Genomic DNA, 23504 nt, shown 5'->3' on the forward strand with positions numbered 1-23504 from the left:
GCCTACAATACACAGATCCGACAGAGTAAAGCTGATGTGTTCCGCTGCGCCCGCCGTTCAGTTGATTTGATGTTTGATGGGCCAATAGTAAAGACAAGTAAAAATAAGGCAGACGTTCTAAAGCGCTGCCTTCAAACTGGCCATACGCAACTCATTCGTATGGTCATCACAAAAAAAAACCACATTCATATAGCCAAAGGAACAACAGTGAATCTGAGAATAGATACTTATCATATGGAAAAACAATACAGAAGTCAGCTATAATTAAATAACATGAAAAATGTAGGCCAATATATAATTATCTTATTTCTTGTTTGTTCAAAGAGTAGAGATAGTGCCATAGTAAGTTCTCAGTTAATAGAAATAATATCCTTTATCCAAGGACGTTGTGGTCGAAGACAGAAACTGCTGCATTTTTGAAGCACGGCACCTGTATAACTTTGAATTAAAGACCTCCGAAATCACATCAGCAGGTAATGCCACATAAGGAAAACAGTGTTAATTAGGCCAAACCAAAGTAGGCTGCATCTATATGTTAACATAAATGGACAGCATTGGTAATCTTAACAAAAAAAACTATGTAAGCATACTGTACTGTGCATGATCATGGATACTCGATCTCGGAGAGCAAGATGGTATGGTCAGCCGAAATGTACAGTCCACCTTGCCTGCATTCCCTTGACTAATTAGCGAAGAAGATAAAATCATAAATGAGCATACCAATAGAACATTCATTGACCTCAATATTCATAAGCTCTTCTGCAGACAGTAAATAATGTAGACGTTAAACATTTAAGCATGGGATCCATCACTGTAACTTCGACGAAGCAAATGAACATGCCCACATTGGCAGCGTATGCGTCGTCGTGGCCAAGCAACACTGACATTATTAAATGGTAAACCATTGACAGAACAAACTGTTGGTATGAGGCCAAAAAAAAAAAAAGAAATATTTGTGGACCAGACAGTATTGAGAGTATCTGGGAGGCAGGAAAAAGTGTGTTTGGCTACATAATTTGTCGTAATGTATCATCGACATTTGTGAATAAGTAATACACTATATAATGCATAAATAATAATAGAAAATAAAACCATATGTAATTAACAATAGCACATAGATAAATAGATACATATATAGGAAGATCAGGAATATGGTATTAACTGAGGTATGCACTGGAGGCTTGTAGCAGATCAAAATTCTGAGTGGAAAAATAAAGGTAGGTTCAATTGATGATCAAAGTTCTTACCTCCTCGTAAACATTTGTGAATGGGCAATTGGAAAAGAAAAACACAAGAATTCCCAAGTGCACTGAACCGCTAGTTATGCATATATGATTCTTCGCAGCACCCAAACTGGAGAATGCGTGGATAGTCATGATAGCATACACCAAAATTGGCAGCGCAGCTATATAAAATTGATATGAATCGTCGCAGAACATTTGGTCCTCCTTTTATTGAAAATTCATACGAAACCTCAGCAACATCTTGCGTCATTCCTTCAGCTGTTCCTGAAATTAAGCATTCCAAACTTATATATAAGAACCTATTGTAAGCATATCAACATAAACAGGCACTATGAGGCAAAGAAGCCTAACAATAACTGAATCAGTTTTTTTTGCACCTTTTCATCTCAAGTCTGTTTGTGAATGGCTAATTGGAAAAGAAAAACACAAGAATTCCCAAGTGCACTGAACTGCTGGCTGCATATATGAATCTTCACAGCACCCAAACTGGGAATGCATGGACAGTCATGATAGCATACAACAAACTTGACAGTGCAGGTATATAAAATTGATATGAATCGTCGCAACACCCAAACTAGAGAATCGATGAATACCCAGGATGGCATACACCAAACCTGACAATGCAGCTATACAAAATGATAATGGTGTAGCTATACAGTTTAATTGCAAAAAAAATAAAGAGGTTTGAGCTGCATGAACAAAGCATGGTATTGAAAGTTACTGCTTACACAATAATCAAGCTATTGAACTCTTTCTTGAAGATCATGCCCCTGATCAGTAATGGTTACTTGCAATGTTTGTACATGACATACTTGTTAATGGTTCAGCCTGATAGACAGAGACTGTGACTCATTTGTACATTTAGGTCCCTGGAAAATCACAAAGAGATTGAAGTTACTTGAGTATGCCTCAACGGAGCCTGTTGGTACAAAAGTGAATAACAAATGAAGCAATTAAAATAAAGTGGCCGCAATGGATCATACCCATAATATATGTCCGCAAGAGGCAATTGGCCAACTGCAATTAATACATATGAAATTACCAGCGTAAAGAAATAAGGGCGAGGAGATGCCGGACCTCGGTTTGCACCTGGCGGCGAAGGTGTTGGCAGCATCCTTGCCCCGGCGGCCATCCGTTTTGCCTCGCCGGGGGCCACGCTGGAGGATCTGCTGCAGGCGTTGACCCCCTGACACCTGGAGCTGCGCCGGAGGACCCCCTCTCGCCGGGGGCCGGGATGGGTCGTGCCGGAGGTCGCCCCTGATGCCGGGGCCGTGCGCTCCATGCCGGAGTGGAGGAGTCATGGAGGAGATCTGCAGAGAGCGCAGAGGTGGCGGAGGGAGCGGAGGAGGCGATGGGAAACGAAGTTTCTGGAGGAAGGCACACGTGACGACGGCCACGAGGGCCGCGCGCCTCGACGAGGAGAGAGATCAGGGAGGGAGAGGGCGTGGTGGAGACGACGCGGCGTGCCACACCCGGCGACGCGGCGGACCTGTGGTGAAGGATAGAGCATACAGGAGGAGGCGTATTTACCTTTTACATTCATGTTTACGTTTTCTGTATTGGACTATGACATGTGGGCCTTAGTGGCTAGTGACGGTAAGTGAGGAACATATGTGCCGTGTCCTATGTCGGGTCCGACTTCAGACTGTTCAGTAATACAGAATCGCCAAGGCCGAGGGGTTTGCCTCGCCGACGTCCTCGTTCGGTACCCACCTTCTCGTGCTCACGTCGACGGTGGCAAGCCGGCGGCCACAGGAGTGACAAGTGGTATCGGAGACGTCAATCCTCGGTGTGGGTGTTGGGCGCTCGCCGCTCTTCATCTCCGCTAGTTATCCAACTCCGCCTATCCCCGACAATGGATCCACAGGTTCGGCGCCACCACCTCCACCAACCACCATTGACAAGGCGCTCAACTCTATCGCGGTACGTTCGAATCCGTTTGCTTTGATCTACAGCTCGTAATTCCGGTCGGTAGGCGATCTCGATTCATGCCCCAGTGGTGTTTGAGCTGAGATCCCAGAGGTCCCTCCTTAGGTTGAGCTGGGTCAGCGGCGACGTAGGCATCACTCATCTCGAGCGCCATCATCCAATCCACCACCAAACCCCAATCCACCTCCTTCCTCACTCCACCAAACCCTAAACCACCACCCGGTGACGCGGATCGGCTCCATCTTATGCTCAACAAATGACTGGGGGACAACATCGACATCTTCTGGTTCGGTGGCGAGAACCCTTGTGAGCACTATCAATTTTGCTCCTTCTCTTTCATCTTGCACATTTGGACACCAAGGCGAGGGTTGCAGGGCAATTGTTCCTGTGTAAATTTTTGTAGTGGATGTGTTCAAATCGGTGCGGTGGCGTTGGCTGGGGGGAGTGTCCGTAAACTTGGGTTGCGATGCTCTGTTCTCGTGTAAAATCCCTCGGTTTCGCCTCACTCCTGGGCGGTGCAGTGATAGTACTTGGCACGATAACGTGGAGGAGTTGTCCAAACCGGTTGCTAGTACCTGCTAATGTGCTTGTTATTTTTCATCAGTCATCATGGCTCCTCCAAAGCCTTCAAAGCAAACCCAAATCTTGTTGGACACAATGTCTCCAAGTGCTGATGATGAAAAATCCAGATGGGGCCAGGTTATGGACAATTTTTGATCTACTGTTCACTCAAATGAATGACCTTGGGTGGTGCAACAACAACTCAAGACATAGTTGGACATTAGAGGTGCTGCCATAGATCAATACTCCCAAGAGCAGCACATGATTGCTCAGCAAGTGAAGGCTAATGGGTAGGCTGTGGCCCATTTGACACTACATCACTTCAAGAATGAAAACAAGCTGGAAGTTGACAATGAATCAGTTTTAGTCCTCTATGATGAAGAACCCGACTTCCAAAATATTTTTGCTGAGCTGAAGAATGGTAAGAAGCCTGAATCATCCAAAACCAAAAGACCTCTTCATACTTTTGGGCATAAAAGTTCAGGTGGCAAAACTGCTAGTGACAAGACTTCCCTCACTCGATAGAACATTCCCAAGATGCAATTTCCCATTTTTGATGGCACTGATCCAAAAGTATGGAAAGACAACTGTAAAAGCTACTTTGAGCTCTATAGTTTACCTGAAGGCATGTGGATCACAGCAGCCACTCTGCACTTCAAGGAAATGCAGCCAAGTGGTATCAAGCTTACAAGCAGACACATACTTTGGGCACTTGGGCTCAATTATGTGAAGCTGTAGAAGAAGAATTTGGAGCTGATGACTTAAGAGCTGCCATGAATGAACTGTTGGAGTTGAAACAGACCACTACAGTGGAAGAATATACAACCAAATTTCAAGCCTTGCAGTTCAGTATCATTATGCATAATCCTCATTATGATGACTTGTTTTTCACACCAAAGTACATCATGGGTCTAAAGGAGGAAATCAGGAATATGGTAGAACTTCAGTTACCAGCAACAGTCACTAGAGCAGCTGCATTAGCAAGAATACAACGAGGCATGCTGGAAAGAGCCAAATACAAATACAATAGAGGAATAGCTCAGAATAGACAGTACCACCCACCCAAGATGGAGAACAAGACCATAGTTCCACAAACTTCATTGTGGAGAGACATGCAACTTAGAGATTACAGAAAGGCCAATGGCCTATGTTTCAGTTGTGGTGAAAAGTTTATGTTAGGGCACTTAGAAGTCTACACTAAAAGAAACAAGCCTCAAGCAAATGCATTGGTACTCAATGATCTTGATAGGGAGCTCTCTGATGATACTCTGAATGAGTTAGAAGCTAAAGATGCATTACATGAAGAATTATGCCAACTTTCCCTCAATGCACTTTCTAGTCAGGAAAATGCAAATTGCATCAAACTTAAATCAAGAGTCAAGGACAAAGTTATGCTAGTTTTGTTGGACTAGTGGAAGCTCCCTATAGTTTTATTAGCTCACACTTTGTGGATATTGCTCAACTGCCAACAGAGAAAATGCCACCTAGAACAGTGAAATTGGCCAATGGTGACTCTCTGGTAACGGATAGGAGAATCCTCAAACCTAAAGTGGTACTGTCAAGGCCATACCCTATGCACAGATATGGTGGTGCTGGATATGCACCCATATGATGCAATCTTGAGGTTTGATTGGTTACAAGCCCATAGCCCCATGCAGTGTGACTGGGAACAGAAAACTTTGGAATTCTCTGAGCAAAGCAAACTAGTAAATCTCTAGGGCCTACAAGACCCACCTCTACAACTGCATTCCATATCAGCAACAAAGGTATACAACTCTGCTAAAGGCAATGATGTCTAGGCTTATGTCTTGGTTGATCAACTGCATGATTCTATAAACACATCATTGCAACATCCATCAACACCACGACAACCTATCCTAAGATCTCCTTGTAGCCTATGCTGATGTCTTCCAAGATCCCAAAGTTTTACCTCCACAAAGAGTATATGACCATACTATACCTCTAGTGTCCTGGAGCCATTCCAATTAACTCCAAACCCTATCATTATTCTCCCAACCATAAAACTAAGATAGAGAGACAAGTTCAAGAACTGTTACAAGCTAGTCTAATAGCTCACAGCCATAGCCCTTTTGCATCACCAGTCTTGTTGGTTAAAAAGAAAGATGGATCATGGAGATTTTGTGTAGATTATAGAAAACTGAATGATATGACAATCAAGAACAGATTTCCTATGCATGTAATAGAGGAAATACTAGGATGAGTTAGCTGGAGCACATGTGATTTACCAAGCTAGATATGAGGTCAGGGTATCATCAGGTTAGGATGCACCTAGAGATGAACACAAAACAATATTTAAGACCCACCATGGCCATTACCAATTCAAGGTCATGCCATTTGGTCTTACAAATGCACATGCTACATTTCGATGTCTAATGAATCACATCCTTCAACCATTTTTAAGGAAATCTATCCTGGTCTTCCTAGATGATATTCTTATCTATAGCTCTTCATTGGATGATCATATTATTCACTTGCAACAAGTGTTGGAACTCCTGAGGAAACATCAGCTCTTTCTTAAGGAAACTAAATGTTCATTTTCCCAAGCAAGTTTAGGAATACCTGGGACATATTATATCAGGTAAGGGAGTGTCAACTGATCCATCCAAAGTCTCCTGCCATGCTCCAATGGCCCCAGCCTACTTCTTTCACAGAATTGAGAGCTTTCCTAGGCCTCACAGGGTATTATAGGAGGTTTGTCAAGAATTATGGTGTCATGACAAAACCACTAACAAATCTACTCAGATACAAAACCTTTCAATGGTCTCCTGAAGTACAGATTGCCTTTTGACAAGGATCAAAGTGGCCATGACTAGGGCACCTAGTTTTGGCATTACCTAATTGCCAAGCTACATTCACTATTGAAACTGATGCTTGTCAAGATGGGATTGGAGCTGTCCTTATGCAACAGGGCCAACCCATAGCTTATTTGAGCAAGGCACTAGGGGAGAAATACAAGGCCTTATCCATTTATTAAAATGAATTCTTAGCTCTGATTATGGTAGTTGAAAGGTGGAGACACTATCTCTAGAGACAGGAATTTCTCATAGTGACTGATCATAAATCTTTGGTATACTTAAATAAGCAAAATCTCCACTCTGATATGCAACAAAAGGCAATGACAAGACTGATGGGTTTACTGTTCAAAATCATATATAGGTAGGGTAAGGAGAATGCAGCAGCTGATGCACTTTCAAGGGTTGCTCACTTATTTGCTTGTACAAGCTGTTTCATCAGTACAAGCCTACATGGATCTAGGAGGTCATCAATTCATATGCCACAGACCCTCATGCTCAGCAACATCTCCAAAAGTTAGCACTGTCCAGCCCTGATGACAATGGGTATAGGCCTACATAATGGTCTCATCAAGGCAACAAGAGAAGGTATGGATTGGAAGTAACTCTGCCTTGCAAACAAAACTCATTGTTGCTTTTCATTCTAGTGCCTTGGGGTCATTTAGGGGTAGCTGCCGTCTTCTGCTACGACGTGGGAGAACTACAATGTTATGAAGAAATGTTTTCTAGATGCACCAGCTTGGGGGCAAGCTGGACCTCAAGCGGGGGGAGATGTCACACCCGGCGATGCAGCGTGAAGGATAGAGCATACAGGATGAGGCTGTATTGACCTATTACATTCATGTTTATGTTTTCTGTATTAGACTATGACATGTGGGCCTTAGTGGCCTAGTGACCGTAAGTGAGGCACAAATCGATGTTGGTTTCTGAGGTTGCATAGACGCTTCGAGAGGCTAGTCAGACGTGGATGGCTAGGATATTGGAGGGAAACAGACACGGACGGCTAGGATGGTTGGACTGTGGATCTATAGTGCAACTAGTGAAAAGCTAGCTCAAAACAAGGGTTCTTATATGATATGATATATGATATGATGCAACCCCAACTTCCACTTTTGTTGTTTTGGCGAAAAAGCTCCATCAAATGGACACATACGTCCTTCACTAGATGATAAGAATGATGAATGGCAATGATCTCATTGTAATATATACATTAGAAATATCCAGCTTCCACTTTTGTTAGTTATGTATACAAGCTTTTGAAATATATGTATAGTTTTCGTACATTTGAATATCGTACTCGAACAAGAACTTAAATGTATGGACATATAGTAGTAGCATATAATACAGTATATGAAAAATTATTTGAAATGAAAAAGAATTGAATGGAAAAGAGACCATAAAAGAAAAGGAAAGCAGGAAAGAAAAAGAGACATCTAGTAACTGGTTGCTAACACCAAATGAGACTAAAGGTGCCACCCCTTGGACGCTGAGTTGAAGGTCCCTGTAGTTCCGATTGCCTGACCCAAGGACTAAGGGACGGGGGCTTTAGTTCTAGATCTGCTGTCCCGACTAGGAAAATCGAGGACTAAACGTGTTTCAATTGTGGAGCATGAAGATACTATCTACTTGGGCATAAAAGTGACATCTAGGAGGATCACAAGAATCTACAGGATATTTTCATTAAGATGGTCTTGAGCTTGTGTTATCCTCGTTGGAATGAAATTGATTATGACTTGAAAAGTGCTATCACTTCGAGGAGCAAAGTCATGGCTGATGCCCTTAGCAACTGGAGAATTGTGCTAAGAAGGTTCAAGTGACACCAAGGACTACGAATTTTATTCAAGGTTCGAGCAACTTAACCAGAATCCTTAATGTTTTGAAGATTGGTAGTAGAATCTCTTTCTGACCAGGAAAGTGAAAAAGGCTCCGTTGGAAGATGAATATATGAAGAAAGAGGTCTAATAAGTATGGACTAAAAGGGAAAGGTGGCCTAGTGATTGGAATTACCTGAGAATTGTTTGGAGTACTTGTCAAAATCTTGGAATCAGTGGAGCAAGTTACTTTGAGTAAGGTTATCAGAGTGGCACAACGAAAGATGGTGATCAAATATGAAAGGTGCAACCTTGGAAGAGACTAAGGTGGTGGAGTACCCTAGCTTTTTGAAATAATTTACGAATCATGAGGAAGGGAAGAAGATCTAGGCAAAGTATCCATATCTCTTCGATTACCATCTTCGAATCTCGAGGACGAGATTCATCTTAAGGGGTAGAATTTTAACACCCTAAAATTTACATGATTTTAAAATAGAAGAATTTGAATTATTATGCCTTTTTGTGAGCATTTCAATTTAGAAAAGTAATAACCTTGTTAAAGTTAAAACCAAATATAAGGTCTACATACATGTTTGTGCATTCATGCTGATGCATATTTATTTTGTGATACTTTGGTTTGATTGAAATTTGCAAAAAAATTTGAATGTGATTTGAATTTGGATTTGAAAATGTGTTTAAGAAAAAAAAAGAAAGGAATTTTTCCTCACTCTCCCTCCTTTCTCGGCTTCTGGCCCAGCCGGCCTGTTTCCTCCCTTCCGGCCTGTTGCTCCTCCCCATCCCTCTCTCCTTTCCCGCTGGCCGCTCATCCTCCCTTTCCTTTGGGCCGCCCCAGCAACCAAGCCGCGCGGACACGCCCCGCCTCCTCCTTCGCTTGGCTCACTAACAGCTCGGCCCCGCTCTATCCCTCGCTGGCACCATGGGCCCACGCATCAGCCGTGTCTCCTACCTCGTGTCATGCCTGGCTCCAACTCTTCTGAGCTGAACATTGCCGCCGGTGAGTCTGCCTTCGCCCCGCGTCGTTGTCGTGCGCCCCACGCCTCTTTGCCCCATAAATAGGAGTCAGAGCTCACGTTGCCCCCATCCATCCCTATTGCGAGCCGTCGCTGCTCAAGAGCAAGCCGCTGCAACCCTAAAGCCACCGTCACCGTTTGAATCGTTGATCCACCGCTTCGTCGTCGACGAGGGGCCCCTACCATGCTTTGGGATACGGTAAGGAGGTCGCCAGCCCTATCCGCGCCCTATCTCTCGCTCTCTGTCGCTCTCGTGTGGTTGCCGTTGCTTCGTCGGAGCACCGGTCCACCGAACTAAGCTCTATGCCGCCACCATGCCTTCGCAACCGTCCCAAGCCCCTCCATCGAGTTCGCCTTGGCCTCCTCTTGCTCTCTGTACCTTTCTCAAGCCAAACTGAGGCCGTAGGCCCTTCCCTAAGTACTCCGGTGAGGAGCTGAGCTCTCCGGCCATGGCGCCGCCGCACACAGCGCCGCTTTGGTGACCCCCATTTCCCCATTTGATCTGCACCGCCCGATCTGAGATCAACGACCTAGAAGATACCCCTTTAGCCGACAGTTTTGCAAAAGAACCCATGCCCTTTTCTAGTATAGAACCCGCCGTCCCTACAGTTTTTCTAAAGAGCCCCTGCCTTTTGATAAAATAGTATCCGCAGTCCTCCTGCAGATCCAAAATTCGATTTTATTTATTTTAAATTCGAAAAATCAAGTTCCATCTATTTACAAAAGTGCCACTATCTTCATTAGGCCATAACTTCTTTCGTTTTAACTCCGATTTGATCCGTTCAAGCTTGCGTTAGATTCGTAATTGCGTAATCTACATGTTCAAGCTACTATTAAATATATTATCAACTTTTGAAATTTGAGGTTAGATTTAATCGTTATTGTATTAAAGGAAATCTTGTTTAATTCATAACTTTTCCGTTATAGCTCCGATTAGAGTGCTTTTCGCGTCCTGTGTGTTCATGACAACGTGTAGAACATCTTTAAAACCTTTTCACTTGCTAGTTTCATATGTTTGGTGTACTGTTCTGATTTAGTTCTATTGTTTGGTTCATGTATGATTGCATGGATGCTTGTGTGGTGCTTTATGATCATGTCCAGTCGATGAGAAGTACGATGGCGAAATAGAAGAAGTTGGTGATCCAGAAGATGTCTTTTGGAGGTTACAATTCAATAGAAGAAGGATCTGGGTTTAAGGCAAGTATAGCATGGGATCTTTCTTGTGGTCCTATTCACCTTAATATCACTTTAATCATATGCATGTGTTTACCTTGGCAACAGTAGTAAATTTCCATAGCTATTTGATATCTTGGATTTCTTGTCACCTATCGGTTATTACATTAGGGTAGTAGGATGCTAGTGCTCAAACCAAAGCCATGATCTTGTAACTTGACTAATGAATATGCAATAAACATTAAAAGATGCTTTTTAGCAACATGGAACCAGGAGGATAGAGCATTGGGCTATTTTATGGTGCTCTAGATTCCTCTCTCTAAGGACTTATCTGTAAGCGAACATTCAGAACTTACAGTACAGTTGTGAGGGCTACATGGCTCTAGGCTTTAGCTCAGTATGAGGACCTTTTCTAGCTTGTTAGTGGTTACCTTTATTGATGTAAGAATGGCTTGACGAATCGGGTATAGTGGGGCCTCTGTCCCCTTATGTATAGGCTGCACGTCATTGTGTCATTGGGAAGGGGGGCTCTACATCTGTTGTACGAGTGAATTTAATGGCCCTAACTTGTTAGACGAATCTTTGAAAGGCTTCATAGTGAACCCTGCCGACCTTCCTTGGAAGTGGGTCAAGAGATTAGCTACCTCGGGCTGAAAGGATAAATCACAACTCACAGTGAAAGCTGTACAACCTCTGCGGAGTGTAAAACTGGTATATCAGTTGTGCTCACAGTCACGAGCGGCCTTGGAACCCTTACGGAATAGATGATGAACACTGATGATACGTGAAAGGATCAAGATAGCCCAAGAGGAGGGGGGTGAATTGGGCTAATTCTAAATTCTTTGCAATAATTAAGCCCTACACTTAGCCCACTTCACCACTTGTGCCTAGAATGTGTTTCTATTGTTCTATCGCATAAAAGTTTTGACACCCTAAGTTCCAATCTGACTCTAGCTATGGCAATTCTAGGAATGTAAAGACTTGAAATGAATTGCTCAAATGTAAATGCTTAAAGTAAAGAGAGGGAAAGGAACGTGGCGATGTTTTGATGAGGTATCAGAGACTCGCCACTCCCCACTAGTCCTCGTTGGAGCATCCGCGCAAGGGTGTAGCTCCCCCTTGATCCACGCAAGGATCAAGTGCTCTCTATAGGCTGATTCTTCGACACTCCATCGCGGTGAATCGCCCACAACCGCTCACAACTTGAGTTGGGTCATCCACAAACTCCGCCGGATGATCACCATACTCCCAATCACCACCGAGCCGTCTAGGTGATGGTGATCACCAAGAGTAACAAGCACAAACTCACACTTGACTACGACAAGCCTAATGAGAAGGGTGGATGCATACTTGCTACTCTCCTTGCACTAATGAGGACCTTAAACTTAGATTCTCAAATCTCAACCACCTCACTAGGCTCTTGCTCTCCTTGGCACTCTCAAGGTGTTTTTCAGCTGAACAAATAGGCAAGAGACCTCCCTTGGACGAGTGGAGTAAGTATTTATACCTCCTCATTCAAAACAAACCGTTGGGAGGCTAAGTCAGCATTCTATGGGGTGACCGGACGCTCTGGTCAGGGTGACCGGATGCTCCGGTTAGTTATCCCCGCCACTGTGTTAGAAAGAGCCGTTAAGTTCTGATCGGACTCTGACCAACGTTCGATCAGTACTGACCGGACGCGTCCGGTCAAGAAAAACGCTCTCTGGAACCTTACTGATGTTGACCGGACGCTGGTATCCAGAGTCCGGTCACTTCGTTGTTAAGCGTCCGATCAGTTTCTGGATCTTGACCAGCGTCCGGTCAGCACTGACCGGACGTGTCCGATCAGGAAAATTCCTCTCTAGAGTTGACCGAACGTAGGCGCGTAGCGTCTGGTCACTTTTCACTCAGTGTTCGATCGTAACCAGACGACTTCAGTTTGATCAAATGAACTGACCGGACTCACCCTCCAGCGTCCAGTCACAACCAGACCAGCGTCCGGTTAGTCATTTGATCCTCCATTCACTTTCAACTCAAAATCCTATGTGATTGAAGTTTACTCCAATTGATCTTAAGGCTACTCCTGAGCTACCTAGTGCTAGATTTGACAAATATGCACCATACCTAACCCACTAGACTCACCTAGGTTAAGCTACTAGTCCATACCCTCCTTAATAGTATGACCAAAGAAAAACAAAGTCCTAAACTACTCTAAGTGTCTCTTCAACACCAAACGACACTTAGAACTAGTCTGTCCTTAACTTGTCGTCCATCCTTTGAAAACTGAAACAATTTTCATCGTCAGGGGCATGAAAAACCATGATTGCCCAATCAATTGCCATTACCATGACCTAACTCAAATTTCCTCTACAAAACACACATTAGTTATAGTAATCTCGTGTTGTCATTAATCACCGAAACCCAACTAGGTGCCTAGATGCTTTCAATACGGATGATGAAGATGCTTACTAATGATTACTGTTTATGCTATTCATTATTCATGTTTACCTGATCATGTGTTTATATGGGCTTGTGAATAAATTTGTTGCCACCTAATTGCTAAAAGATGACTCATTAAAACTAATCGCAGTTAAACCAGTGTCAGCCTTTTGAGCCTCATGAACCCCTATGTTATATTTGTTGAGTACGACATGTACTTACGCTTGCTTTATTTTTAATTATTTAGGATAAAAATCCCGGATGGGTACCAGATTGCTAGAGTTTGGATGAATTAGGCTTGTGATCAACCAGTCAGTTGTCCCTGTGAAATTGGAGTCTTCACCCGAAGATCGGAGTTGTCTTTTCGCTGTTTGCTATCTAAGGTTATATTCTTTATACTAAGTACGTTATATTTTGAGCATTGTCTATTGATATTACCCTTATTTGTAGCTATATGTGAGATTTGACTTCCTAGGCTCCTCATATGACATATGGTGTGTATCTGATTTTGTTCTTAAAACCGGGTGCTACACTAACTGTGACTGCAAGTCGATTCTCTACCACTGTAGATATACAATATGTCTATATATAATAAAAATTGCGTATCTAGAAATGTCAAAATGACCTATGAATTGAAACAACTGGAGTATCTAATAGTTGGGTAACTAAGCTTTATGTCTAACAATTAATTTCAACCAATATTAATAGACCCTGAGCTAATAACCGCCTATAAAATAGCCTTTTGTCGGCATATAGATAGTTTCTTTTATTTTTTTGTTACTACTTAAACAAGCTGAATGATGCATTGCGCTCTATGGTACATTATAGTTCTTCCATTCTAGATTATAAAACGTTGTTTTGGCTTTTTATACGTAGCTTTCGCTATACATTTGGATATACAATTTGTCTAGATATGTTAAAAAAATAATGTATCTAGAAAAGTTAAATTAAAATATCTTATAATTTAGAATGGGGGAGTAAGTCGAGTATATAAATATTTGTAAGCTGATTTTTCCTTGAGATTGCATACCAGGAGTATCGCGTTGTTAGATGCCATTGACGCCATCTCCACGGCCGCACTTCTTCATTCATATACTCCCTCCATCCCTAAATACTTGTCGTTCTCGCTTCTCGAGGAATAACATTGACTAATTTTATATAAAAAATATTAATATTTATGGTACATAATTAATATCATTGGATAAATTGTTGAATCTATTTTCATAATAAATTTATTTAGAGATATAAATGTTGCAAAAAAATTACTATGGATTTAGTCAAACTTACGGCACGAAACAAAAAAAAACAACAGTTATTTAGTGACGCTGAGAGTAGGTTCGAAGACCAATCAGGTTGATCGTACTGTGCTCCTGGCTCCTGCATTGATCAAAGATGAGCGACCCGGAAGATGTGCTGAATCGTCAGTACGTTACTTTTGCTTCCATCAAGAGGTATGCTCTCAAGCCAAGGGTTCGATGGATCAATTACCCAAGTAAGGCCTTGTTTGAATACATGTGTATCCACTTTAATCCACATATGTTGGAGTGGATTAGAATGGAACTTAGTTTAATTCCACTCCAATTTACTTCAACACATGTGGATTGAAATTAATACATACACATCTAAACAAGGCCTAAGTCCGATTACTCTACTTTCCCGTCAAATGGAGCAGACAATTAGCTGCCTACCAGTACCAGGTTACCATAGCGCCATTGACTTCAGGTAATAGTGTCCATTGATCCTTGTTTCTCTGAGTTGAAAATGGCCTAAACCCAAGAATTTTATTAGGTCAGCACAAGAAGTTAGAGGTTGTGCATGGCCATCAATCCGGGTCATTGTTTTTAAGTAAGAAACCACTGCCAGATTTGTACTAACTATAAGTAGTAGGCCTCAGAGGGTGTATGCAGTAACCAATATAAAAATTGCGACCTCTATTATAACGCATTTTAGAGGTACCACTCTCTTTTTTCCCGCAATGATGATTGTTATTTCAGTCGCCGATGCAAATGGTTGTAGAAATAGACCGTCCCTGAAAATTAATTTTCAAGGATGATCGATAACAGCTAACGTCCATGTGTTGCCAAATGTCTATTTCTAAGAACTGTTGATAACATCATAAAATAGAAATAGACCGTCCCTAAAAATTAATTTTCAAGGATGATCGATAACAGCTAACGTCCATGTGTTGCCAAATGTCTATTTCTAAGAACTGTTGATAACATCATAAAATAGGCGACTTGCAAATAAATAGGTGGTTTGCAATTAAATAGGTCAATCTTTCTAATGGAATCCAATAAATATAAACTTTATATCAAAATTGTAGTGTTCGATGAGATTACAACATAGTTAACAAGTTTTTGATTTAAGATCTTTTAGAGTACCAAATATTCGTTATAAGTTCTCATATTTTGAATTTAAAATTTTTAATTTTGTAAGTGACTTCAGATAGACATACGCAATGTGCAAAATTTAATTCTAATTATCTACTCCTTTCATCCAAGAAGAAGAAGAATGCAGTCACCGGATAACTCTGATGATGATAAGTGGACCAGCCCCGAAGCTTAGGTCATGGGTGAAACAATCTGCAGAAGCTTTTTTTACCCACCGGAGGCATTGTGTGGAGTTCGATGAATTGTTCTCTAAGCTAGTGTTTGGTTGAGAGATACAATGAGTTGGAATGGATCTGTCTTAGACTTTAGGAATGGGATATCCCATTATTTTATTTGGTTGAGGATGGAACTGGTCTACTTTTTGTTTGGTTTACAAACATCAAAAGTGTAACACCCTAAAATTTGAATTTTTGGAAATAGAGCTGAAATAATTTATTCGTGAATTTTTGTGCACATGAAAACATAGGAAAATAAAAATTTTTATTAATTTAAAATTTATCATAAGGTAGAAATATGTTTGTTGCATTTATGCCGGTCGCATCTCGTGTTTCTATGTGCAAAATGTGTGTTTTTTTATACGTTTAGGAGACGAATATCTATCTCTAGGAATTTTCCAGCTTCTTTCTGGAATTTAATTTCTACCTCCTTCACCTTAATCTTTATGTTCAAAGTTCCCAACAATATTTTTATGAGCTCCAAATACTTTATTTGGGTTCATCATGTTCCAAAGTGTCTCTGAGAATTTTCCCCAAATTTTCGGAGGTCTCGGAGTATTTTTCGTGGCTTAAATATCAATTCTGGACTTTTCTAGAATTATTTTATGCACAAAATTAATTAATTCCGAAAATAATAAATCTCTCATTTATCCCAACGCTCAAAGCCCATGTGCAATAACCCTAATAAATCCTAAAGGCCCATGCATTTATTTACTAATGGGCTTTAATGATTATTTAGGTCCATTAGTGTAGGTGGATGGTGCAACATCAATTAGTACCATATCGTTGGTTGACGTTGATGTGGGGAGTTTTTCTTCCAATATATATCAACCAACCCCTTGGGCAAAACACACCAAAACTACCATAAGGGGAGCCCCTAGTTTGGGAAATCTCTCGTATAGTAAATTATATTTTCCCCTCCTTCTCTCGCCGTTGTCGTCGCCGTCGCTGGTTTGTTTTAAAAGAGCCCCTCCAGTTTTCTATTTTCAAACCCGCAGCCCATAGCACTTTTTCAGAATCTGTTTTCCTCTTTGGAAAGCGTAGTTTCGTTGGTTTATATCCAAAATACGTTTTCACTTATTTACAGATTTACCACTGATTTTGTTTTTGCCATAACTTTTCCGTTTTAACTCCGATTTGATCCATTCAAATTGCATTAGGTTTGTAATTTCATAATCTACATATTCATACTACTGTTCAGTATGTTTTAACTTTTAAAATTCATGATTAGATTTAATCTATTATTCGATTAAAAGAAATCTTGTTTAAATCATATCTTCTATGTCCTAGATCCGTTTTAGTCCATTCAAGTTACGTTAGATTCATAGCATCAAGATCTACGCGTTAGTAATAGTGTTTATCATGTCACTAATACTAGAATTTCATGGTTTGAATCATATCTTAAATAACAATTATGCAACTGGGTTTTATAAATAGAATATGATTTGTTTCACTTTAGTTTTATAAATCAAATCTAAATTTGACTTAAATTATAATCTCTATGAAATATCTTGTATATGTTTTTATATATTTAAAACACATGAAGCTAATAGTTTTATATTTTCTCCTATGAGCGAATCTTTCGGTAGATGTATCTTTTTCACCGTAGCTTCGATTAGCGTGTTTTTCGCGTCTATGTGTTCGTAGCGAGACGTAGATTCGTTTTCCAAACTTTTCATCTTGATTTTATGTTTGGTGTACTGTTCTAATTTAGATATATTGTTTGCTTCGTGTATGATTGTATGGATGCTTGTGTGGTGCTTTATGATTTCGTCCAGTCGATGAGATATATGTGTGATCAAGAAGAAAAAGAAGAAGAACGTTGAAGATTAAAGCTTACCGAAGGATCGGTGTTTCAAGGCAAGTATAGCATGGGACCATCCTTGTTACCTATACACCTTTAATCACTTAATTCATACTGCATGTATCTACCTTGACTACCACTAAGGATATCCTAGTCTTTTATACTTGTGCCTTGTTACCTATGGGGTATTGCATTGGGTAGTATGATGCTAGTGCTCAATTAAAGACCATGATCTTTTAACTTGACTAATGGTATATGCAATAAACACTAAAAGATGTTTTTTAGCAACATGGAACAAGGGGGCTAGAGCATTGGGCTGTTTTATGGTGCTCTAGATTTCTCTCCCTAAGGACTTATCTGTAAGTGATCATCTAGGACTTACAGTACAGCTTTAGCTCAGTATGAGGACCTTTTCTAGCTTGTTAGTGGTTACCTTTATTGGCGTAAGAATGGCTTGCCAAATCGGGTATAGGGCGGCCTCTATCCCCATGTGTATAGGCTGCGCGTCAATGTGCCATCGGGAAGGGGGGCTCTACATCTGTTTGCCGAGTGAATCTAATGGCTCTAACTTGTTAGACGAACCTTTGAAAGGCTTCATAGTGAACCCTGCCGACCTTCCTTGGTAGTGGGTCAAGAGGTTGATCACCTCGGGCGAAAGGGTAAATCACGACTCACAGTAAAAGTGTACAACCTCTGCAGAGTGTAAAACTGGTATATCAGCCGTGCTCATGATCACGAGCGGCCTTGGAACATTTATGGAATAGATGATCACTAATGGTTAATGATGATGAATACTAATGATGAAGATGCTCATTAATGATTACTGTTTATGCTATTCATTATTCATGTTTACCTGATCATGTGTTTATGGGCTTGTGATAAACTTGTTGCCACCCAATTGCTAAAAGATGACTCATTAAAAGCTAATCGCAGTTAAACCAGTATCAGCCTTTTGAGCCTCATGGACCCCATGTTATATTTGTTGAGTACGACATGTACTTACGCTTGCTTTTCTTTTTAAATATTTGGATGAAAATCCCGGATGGGTACCAGATTGCTAGAGTTTAGAGGAATTAGGCTTGTGATCAACCAGTCAGTTGTCCCTGTGGATTGGAGTCTTCGCCTGAAGATCGGAGTTGCCTTTCCGCTGTCTATACTCTGAGGTTATATTCTTTATACTAATACGTTATGTATTTAAGCATTGTCTATTGATATTACCCTTATTTGTAGCTATATATGAGATTTGACTTTCTGGGCTCACATATGGTGTGTATCTGGTTTTGTTCTTAAAACCGGGTGCTACAAAAAGTGGGATAGAACCTATGACATATAGGTCTCACTAGACAGCCATATTTTTTCCCATCTCACCTTTCGTTTCTTCTTCCCCGCAGCACCCATACGTGATTCTTCCTAAAAATGTTGCCCCCGCGGCTTGTTCGAGCGCAGCGCTCATGGCTCCTCTGCACACCGCCGCCTGCAATAGCTCCCTCTTTCCCTGCACCCGTGGATCCTTCTCCGGTGAGCTTGCCTGCGGCTGTGGTCGTGTAGCCTCATCCCCGCACCTCGGAGCACTGCCTCGTTCCCGGACGTGGCCACTGCGCCTATGCGCTGCTGCACCAGGAGCGGCGCATCACATGGTCCCCTTCTTCCTGAACTCCGGCACCTGAATAGCCCCGCTCCTCTTCTCCCTTGTTCTTACGCACGCACGTTCGGGACTTATCTCACCGGGCCCTGTCGGCCAAATTTTGTGGGAATATTCGCTAGTGGAATCATCCTGTCTCTAATTGACTCTCAACCAAACACTATAGAAAGTGAGATATCTCATCGTGGGATCACCCTATCCTTGTAACTAAACACTACCTAATGTTTTTTTAGATTAACACTACCTAAGGTGAGAACCTACGGTTTGGTCTTTATTGGTTCCATCGTTGTAACGGTATCAGGTGTGCGTGTTATTTTCCTCTTAGAGGGCCTTCTTGCTGTCCATTTGTTGCTATGGTAGTACAGGGAACTGAAGAAAACCAGTGGACGAAAACCAATTCATTCTCCAGTTCAATCGCTTATATTTTAGAGATAAGAGATCTGTCCTAATCCCGGGGCGCGCTGTCCAGCTTTTGAACAAGCCAACGGTTCAAGAAAATCCCTAGTTTTCTTCCAGAAAAATGGTGTATTGTCATTATTTGTTTGCGAAAGAAAGAACTTTATTAAAAATTAAGTAACATCCTTACGAGAGAGGGACACAACCCACTACGAAAAACAAGCAAAAAAAAAAAAAACACTGACTCTCGCAAGACATAATCGCAAAATGCGCCAACTCATGCGTCACATTATTCTGATCTAAATGCCAGCGTCGTGCATCTTGGCAAAAACTTGCCACAGAAGAACGATCACTACCCTTAGTATGGAATTTAGTGACCACCGTTTGGCAATCAGATTCTAGGATCATCGGAATTTCCAGCCATCTCATCGTGAACACCCTCCAGGCACGCTACAGCTTCGGGCTCTTCTGCATCCCTGCAATGAGATAAATACGCCAGGCAGTTCTCGGATCACGACTCCCACCGCAGCATCTCAAGATAACTGATTAAAAGCAGCATCAACATTAATCTTGAAGGTACCCTGCGGTGGTGGCACCCAATGCTTCCTCCTCTGAACTGCTGACTGCCTCTGAACATTACTGGCTGCAGGCTCAACACAACGCTTCCCTTTTGAATTCATATACTCACCCTGTTGTCGGATATTAGTCAGGGAAGACATATACCTGGTTAGAAGGGTGACCGAGCTAGCTATAAAAGGACAGATATCCTCATGGATCACCCTATTTCATATACTCCAAGTATGCCAAAAGTGCATGAAAACATTTGACAATACCTCCAAAGAATTATTGTGTATCAACATCATCATCCAATATGGATCAGCCTTGGCCAATTACTGCTCTGACGGCAACACCCAATGCTCCCTCGTAGCCTGCCGCAGAGCCGAGGCATGCGGGCAGGCCACCAAGGGTGCAGTGTCATTGATGAACAAAACGATTCAACTGCTTGCCACCGAATTCCTCCTTTCGCTCTTTGCTCAATCCGCAGCAGGAATTTATGGTCGCGATGGAAAAACCGTGGCAGCAGTACCCACTGGCCAGTACTACTGCCTTAACAATGCAGGCGGATTGACCAGACGTCGTGGTGACCCGTACGGCCGTACCCTAGTCCCGTGCAGTGTGAGTGTGTCCGTAAAAGCGGTAGCCATGCATGCATGTGAGCTTCATCTTTGTTCCCTCACTCTTCTTCTGGCCAACAGTTGCGTACGTACGTTCCGTGGTGGCATGCGTACTATTCTCTCGTGGCAAAGCACTAATGCCGTGATCCGGACTAAACGTGAATAGTCACTGCACACTGTGATTAGCGGTGCCGTACATGATCTGTAGGCCGTAACGGTTGGCCTGGTCGCCATGCTTGCCTGAACTGGCTCGCCGGCAGTGATCACAGTTCACAACCAACTTTTAATTTCCCCTCTTTATTATCTAGATAGAAAAAGGAAAAAAAGAACTGCCCCGCGTGTACAAATGGAAAATAAAATAAACTAAAAAAGAACGCTCGGCGAACTTGTCGGCGAACCAGAATCAGTTATTTCTTAACTGAAATCCTTTCTAATAATAGCCTGCCTCGCACCAGCTTTATCTATCAACAAGTAGAGTAGTGAGGTGGCAACTGTGAGTGTGAGCTAGCCTGCTCGCGTGTGAGTCAAGGAAAGCGACTGTCCTGCTCCTGCGCCGCCACGGCTTTAAAACAACCTCACCCTGTGCTCCCTACCGGAATCCACACCACACGCAGGCGCAAGCACACTGCACACCCACTAGAGTGCCTGTGCATCGCACAAAAAGAGAAGAAAACGGGGCATCATGAGCATGAGCTCGCCACCTCTGTTCGGCAAGGGCCTCAAGGCCGTGGGCCGCCGCGTCGTGGACAACATCCTCGCCGTCGTGACGGTGCCGCTCACGGCCGCCGCGCTGGTCGCCGTGGCGCGGTTCGGACCAGAGGAACAACTAGCTGGCCGGCTCCGCGAGGCGCGGCCCGTGCACCTCATCTTGGCCGCGTTCGTCCCGGCCGCGGCTGCCACGGTGTACCTCATGCTGCGCCCGCGCGCGGTGTACCTGGTGGACTACGCCTGCTTCCGCACGGCGTCCAACTGCCGCGTGCCCTTCTCCTGCTTCCTGGAGCACGCCAAGCAGGTGCCCGTGCTCAACGAGCGCAGCATCCGGTTCATGACCAAGCTGCTGGAGCGCTCGGGGCTCGGGGAGGAGACGTGCCTGCCTCCCGCGCACCACTACATCCCGCCCTACAACTACTGCACCCTCGACGCGGCGCGAGGCGAGGTCGACCTCGTCGTCTTCTCGGCGCTCGACGACCTGTTCGCCAAGACGAGCATCAGCCCTGGAGCCATCGACATCGTCGTCGTCAACTGCAGCCTCTTCTGCCCCACGCCGTCCTTCGTCGACATGATCATCAACAGGTACAAGCTGCGCAGCGATGTCCGCAGCGTGCACCTCTCCGGCATGGGGTGCAGCGCCGGGCTCATCTCCGTGGGGCTTGCCAGGAACCTCCTCCAGGTCGCTCCGAAAGGCACGCACGCGCTGGTTGTCTCCACGGAGACCATCACGCCCAACTACTACTTCGGCAGCGAGCGCGCTATGCTCCTGCCCAACTGCCTGTTCCGCATAGGCGGCGCCACGGCGTTGCTGTCAAACTCCCCTGCCAAAGCAAGGTTCCGCCTAAAGCACGTCGTGCGCACGCTCACCGGCGCGCAGGACAGCGCGTACACGTGCGTGTTCCAGCAAGAGGACGACAACGGCAACGTCGGGATCAACCTGAACAAGGACCTGATGACCATCGCCGGGAACGCGCTCAAGGCTAACATCACCGCCATGGGACCCCTTGTCCTCCCAGCCTCGGAGCAGCTCCTGTTCGCGCTCTCCTTCATCGCGCGGAAGGTGCTCAGCGGCAAGTTGAAGCCGTACATCCCCGACTTCCGCACGGCCTTCGAGCACTTCTGCATCCACGCGGGCGGCCGCGCCGTCATCGACGAGCTGCAGCGCAGCCTCAAGCTGTCGGACGAGCAGGTAGAGGCGTCGAGGATGGCGCTGCACCGGTTCGGGAACACGTCGAGCAGCTCGCTGTGGTACGAGCTAGCCTACATCGAGGCCAAGGGGCGTATGCGGAGGGGTGACCGAGTGTGGATGATTGGGTTTGGGTCCGGGTTCAAGTGCAACAGCGCGGCGTGGGAGTGCATCGCGCCCGCCGCCAACGCGGAGGGACCCTGGGCCACGTCCATCCACAGGTACCCGGTGGACATTCCAGACGTGATGAAGCACTAACAAGCTTGGCCATCAACAATTGCATCCCCCCCCCCCCCCCCCCCCCACACACACACACACAAAGGAAAAAGGAAACAACTACTTATGTTTGAGGTCATTTCCAAGTCAAGTCTACAGTAGTAGTGCCTTTAGAGAGAGAAGATGATACGTATTCCCAACCCACTAGGCAGTCTCAAATGTGGCAGCGTGGCTGGGAGCTCTAGCCTCCACGTTCGCACCAAGACTCCATCTCATTGCAAATGGTGGTTCTATAGGCGGGGAGACATGTGACAAAACCGTTCAATTTATACAAGATTAAGTTTGACCGTTCCCGTTTGAAGGGACCATGACGCCTAAGAGGGGGGGGTGAATTAGGCAACTTAAAAAATCTAACTCTAAACTATGGCCTTTTTTTCAATCTTTAGCAAAATCTACGCAAAAGATAATCTATCTAGATGTGCAACTACGGTTTTGCTAGTGTGTTGTTATCTCTACCGCAAATGATAATAATATGATCAATGTAAATGCGGAAGCTTAAAGAGCAAGGTAGAGATATGCAAACTCCCGTCGATGACTCCGGTATTTTTACCGAGGTATCGAGAAGCGCGCAAGCTTCCCCCTAGTCCTCGTTGGAGCCCCTCGCAAGGAATCCCTCGCAAGGGCCAAGCTCCCGGCCGGGTAACTCCGTGGATAGCCTCGGGCCTTCCCCACGCGCAAGTGGGTCTCCGATGTGCCTCTCGGCAAGCCTCTCCCGGATGCTCCCCGCCG

General features: G+C 43.8%; 1 protein-coding gene and 1 long non-coding RNA gene across 3 annotated transcripts; one reads left to right on the top strand and one right to left on the bottom strand.

Moving 5' to 3' along the window:
* Nucleotides 1-226: 226 nt before the first annotated feature.
* On the bottom strand, nt 227-2738 carry LOC136521872 (uncharacterized). 2 transcript variants are annotated; one of them, XR_010775688.1, is made up of 4 exons: nt 2322-2738; nt 1973-2113; nt 1248-1508; nt 227-880 (listed from the first exon to the last, which is right to left on the bottom strand). It is a non-coding gene; the product is annotated as an uncharacterized lncRNA (long non-coding RNA). The 2 variants fall into 2 exon arrangements; XR_010775689.1 differs by having other exon boundaries at nt 227-668; nt 740-1508.
* Nucleotides 2739-21225: 18487 nt separating this feature from the next.
* On the top strand, nt 21226-22812 carry LOC136520839 (3-ketoacyl-CoA synthase 5-like). Its single transcript, XM_066514500.1, has one exon. It carries the CDS (start codon nt 21285-21287, stop codon nt 22755-22757), a length of 1473 nt encoding a protein of 490 aa, XP_066370597.1. The 5' UTR covers nt 21226-21284; the 3' UTR covers nt 22758-22812.
* The last annotated feature ends 692 nt before the right edge of the window (nt 22813-23504 follow it).

This window comes from Miscanthus floridulus, chromosome 18, assembly GCF_019320115.1.
Source record: "Miscanthus floridulus cultivar M001 chromosome 18, ASM1932011v1, whole genome shotgun sequence".
NCBI classification, from domain to species: domain Eukaryota; kingdom Viridiplantae; phylum Streptophyta; class Magnoliopsida; order Poales; family Poaceae; genus Miscanthus; species Miscanthus floridulus.

Bases quoted from the DNA above. Each gene is read 5' to 3' on its own strand.
- LOC136520839 (XM_066514500.1), top strand. From the start codon at position 21,285: ATGAGCATGAGCTCGCCACCTCTGTTCGGCAAGGGCCTCAAGGCCGTG.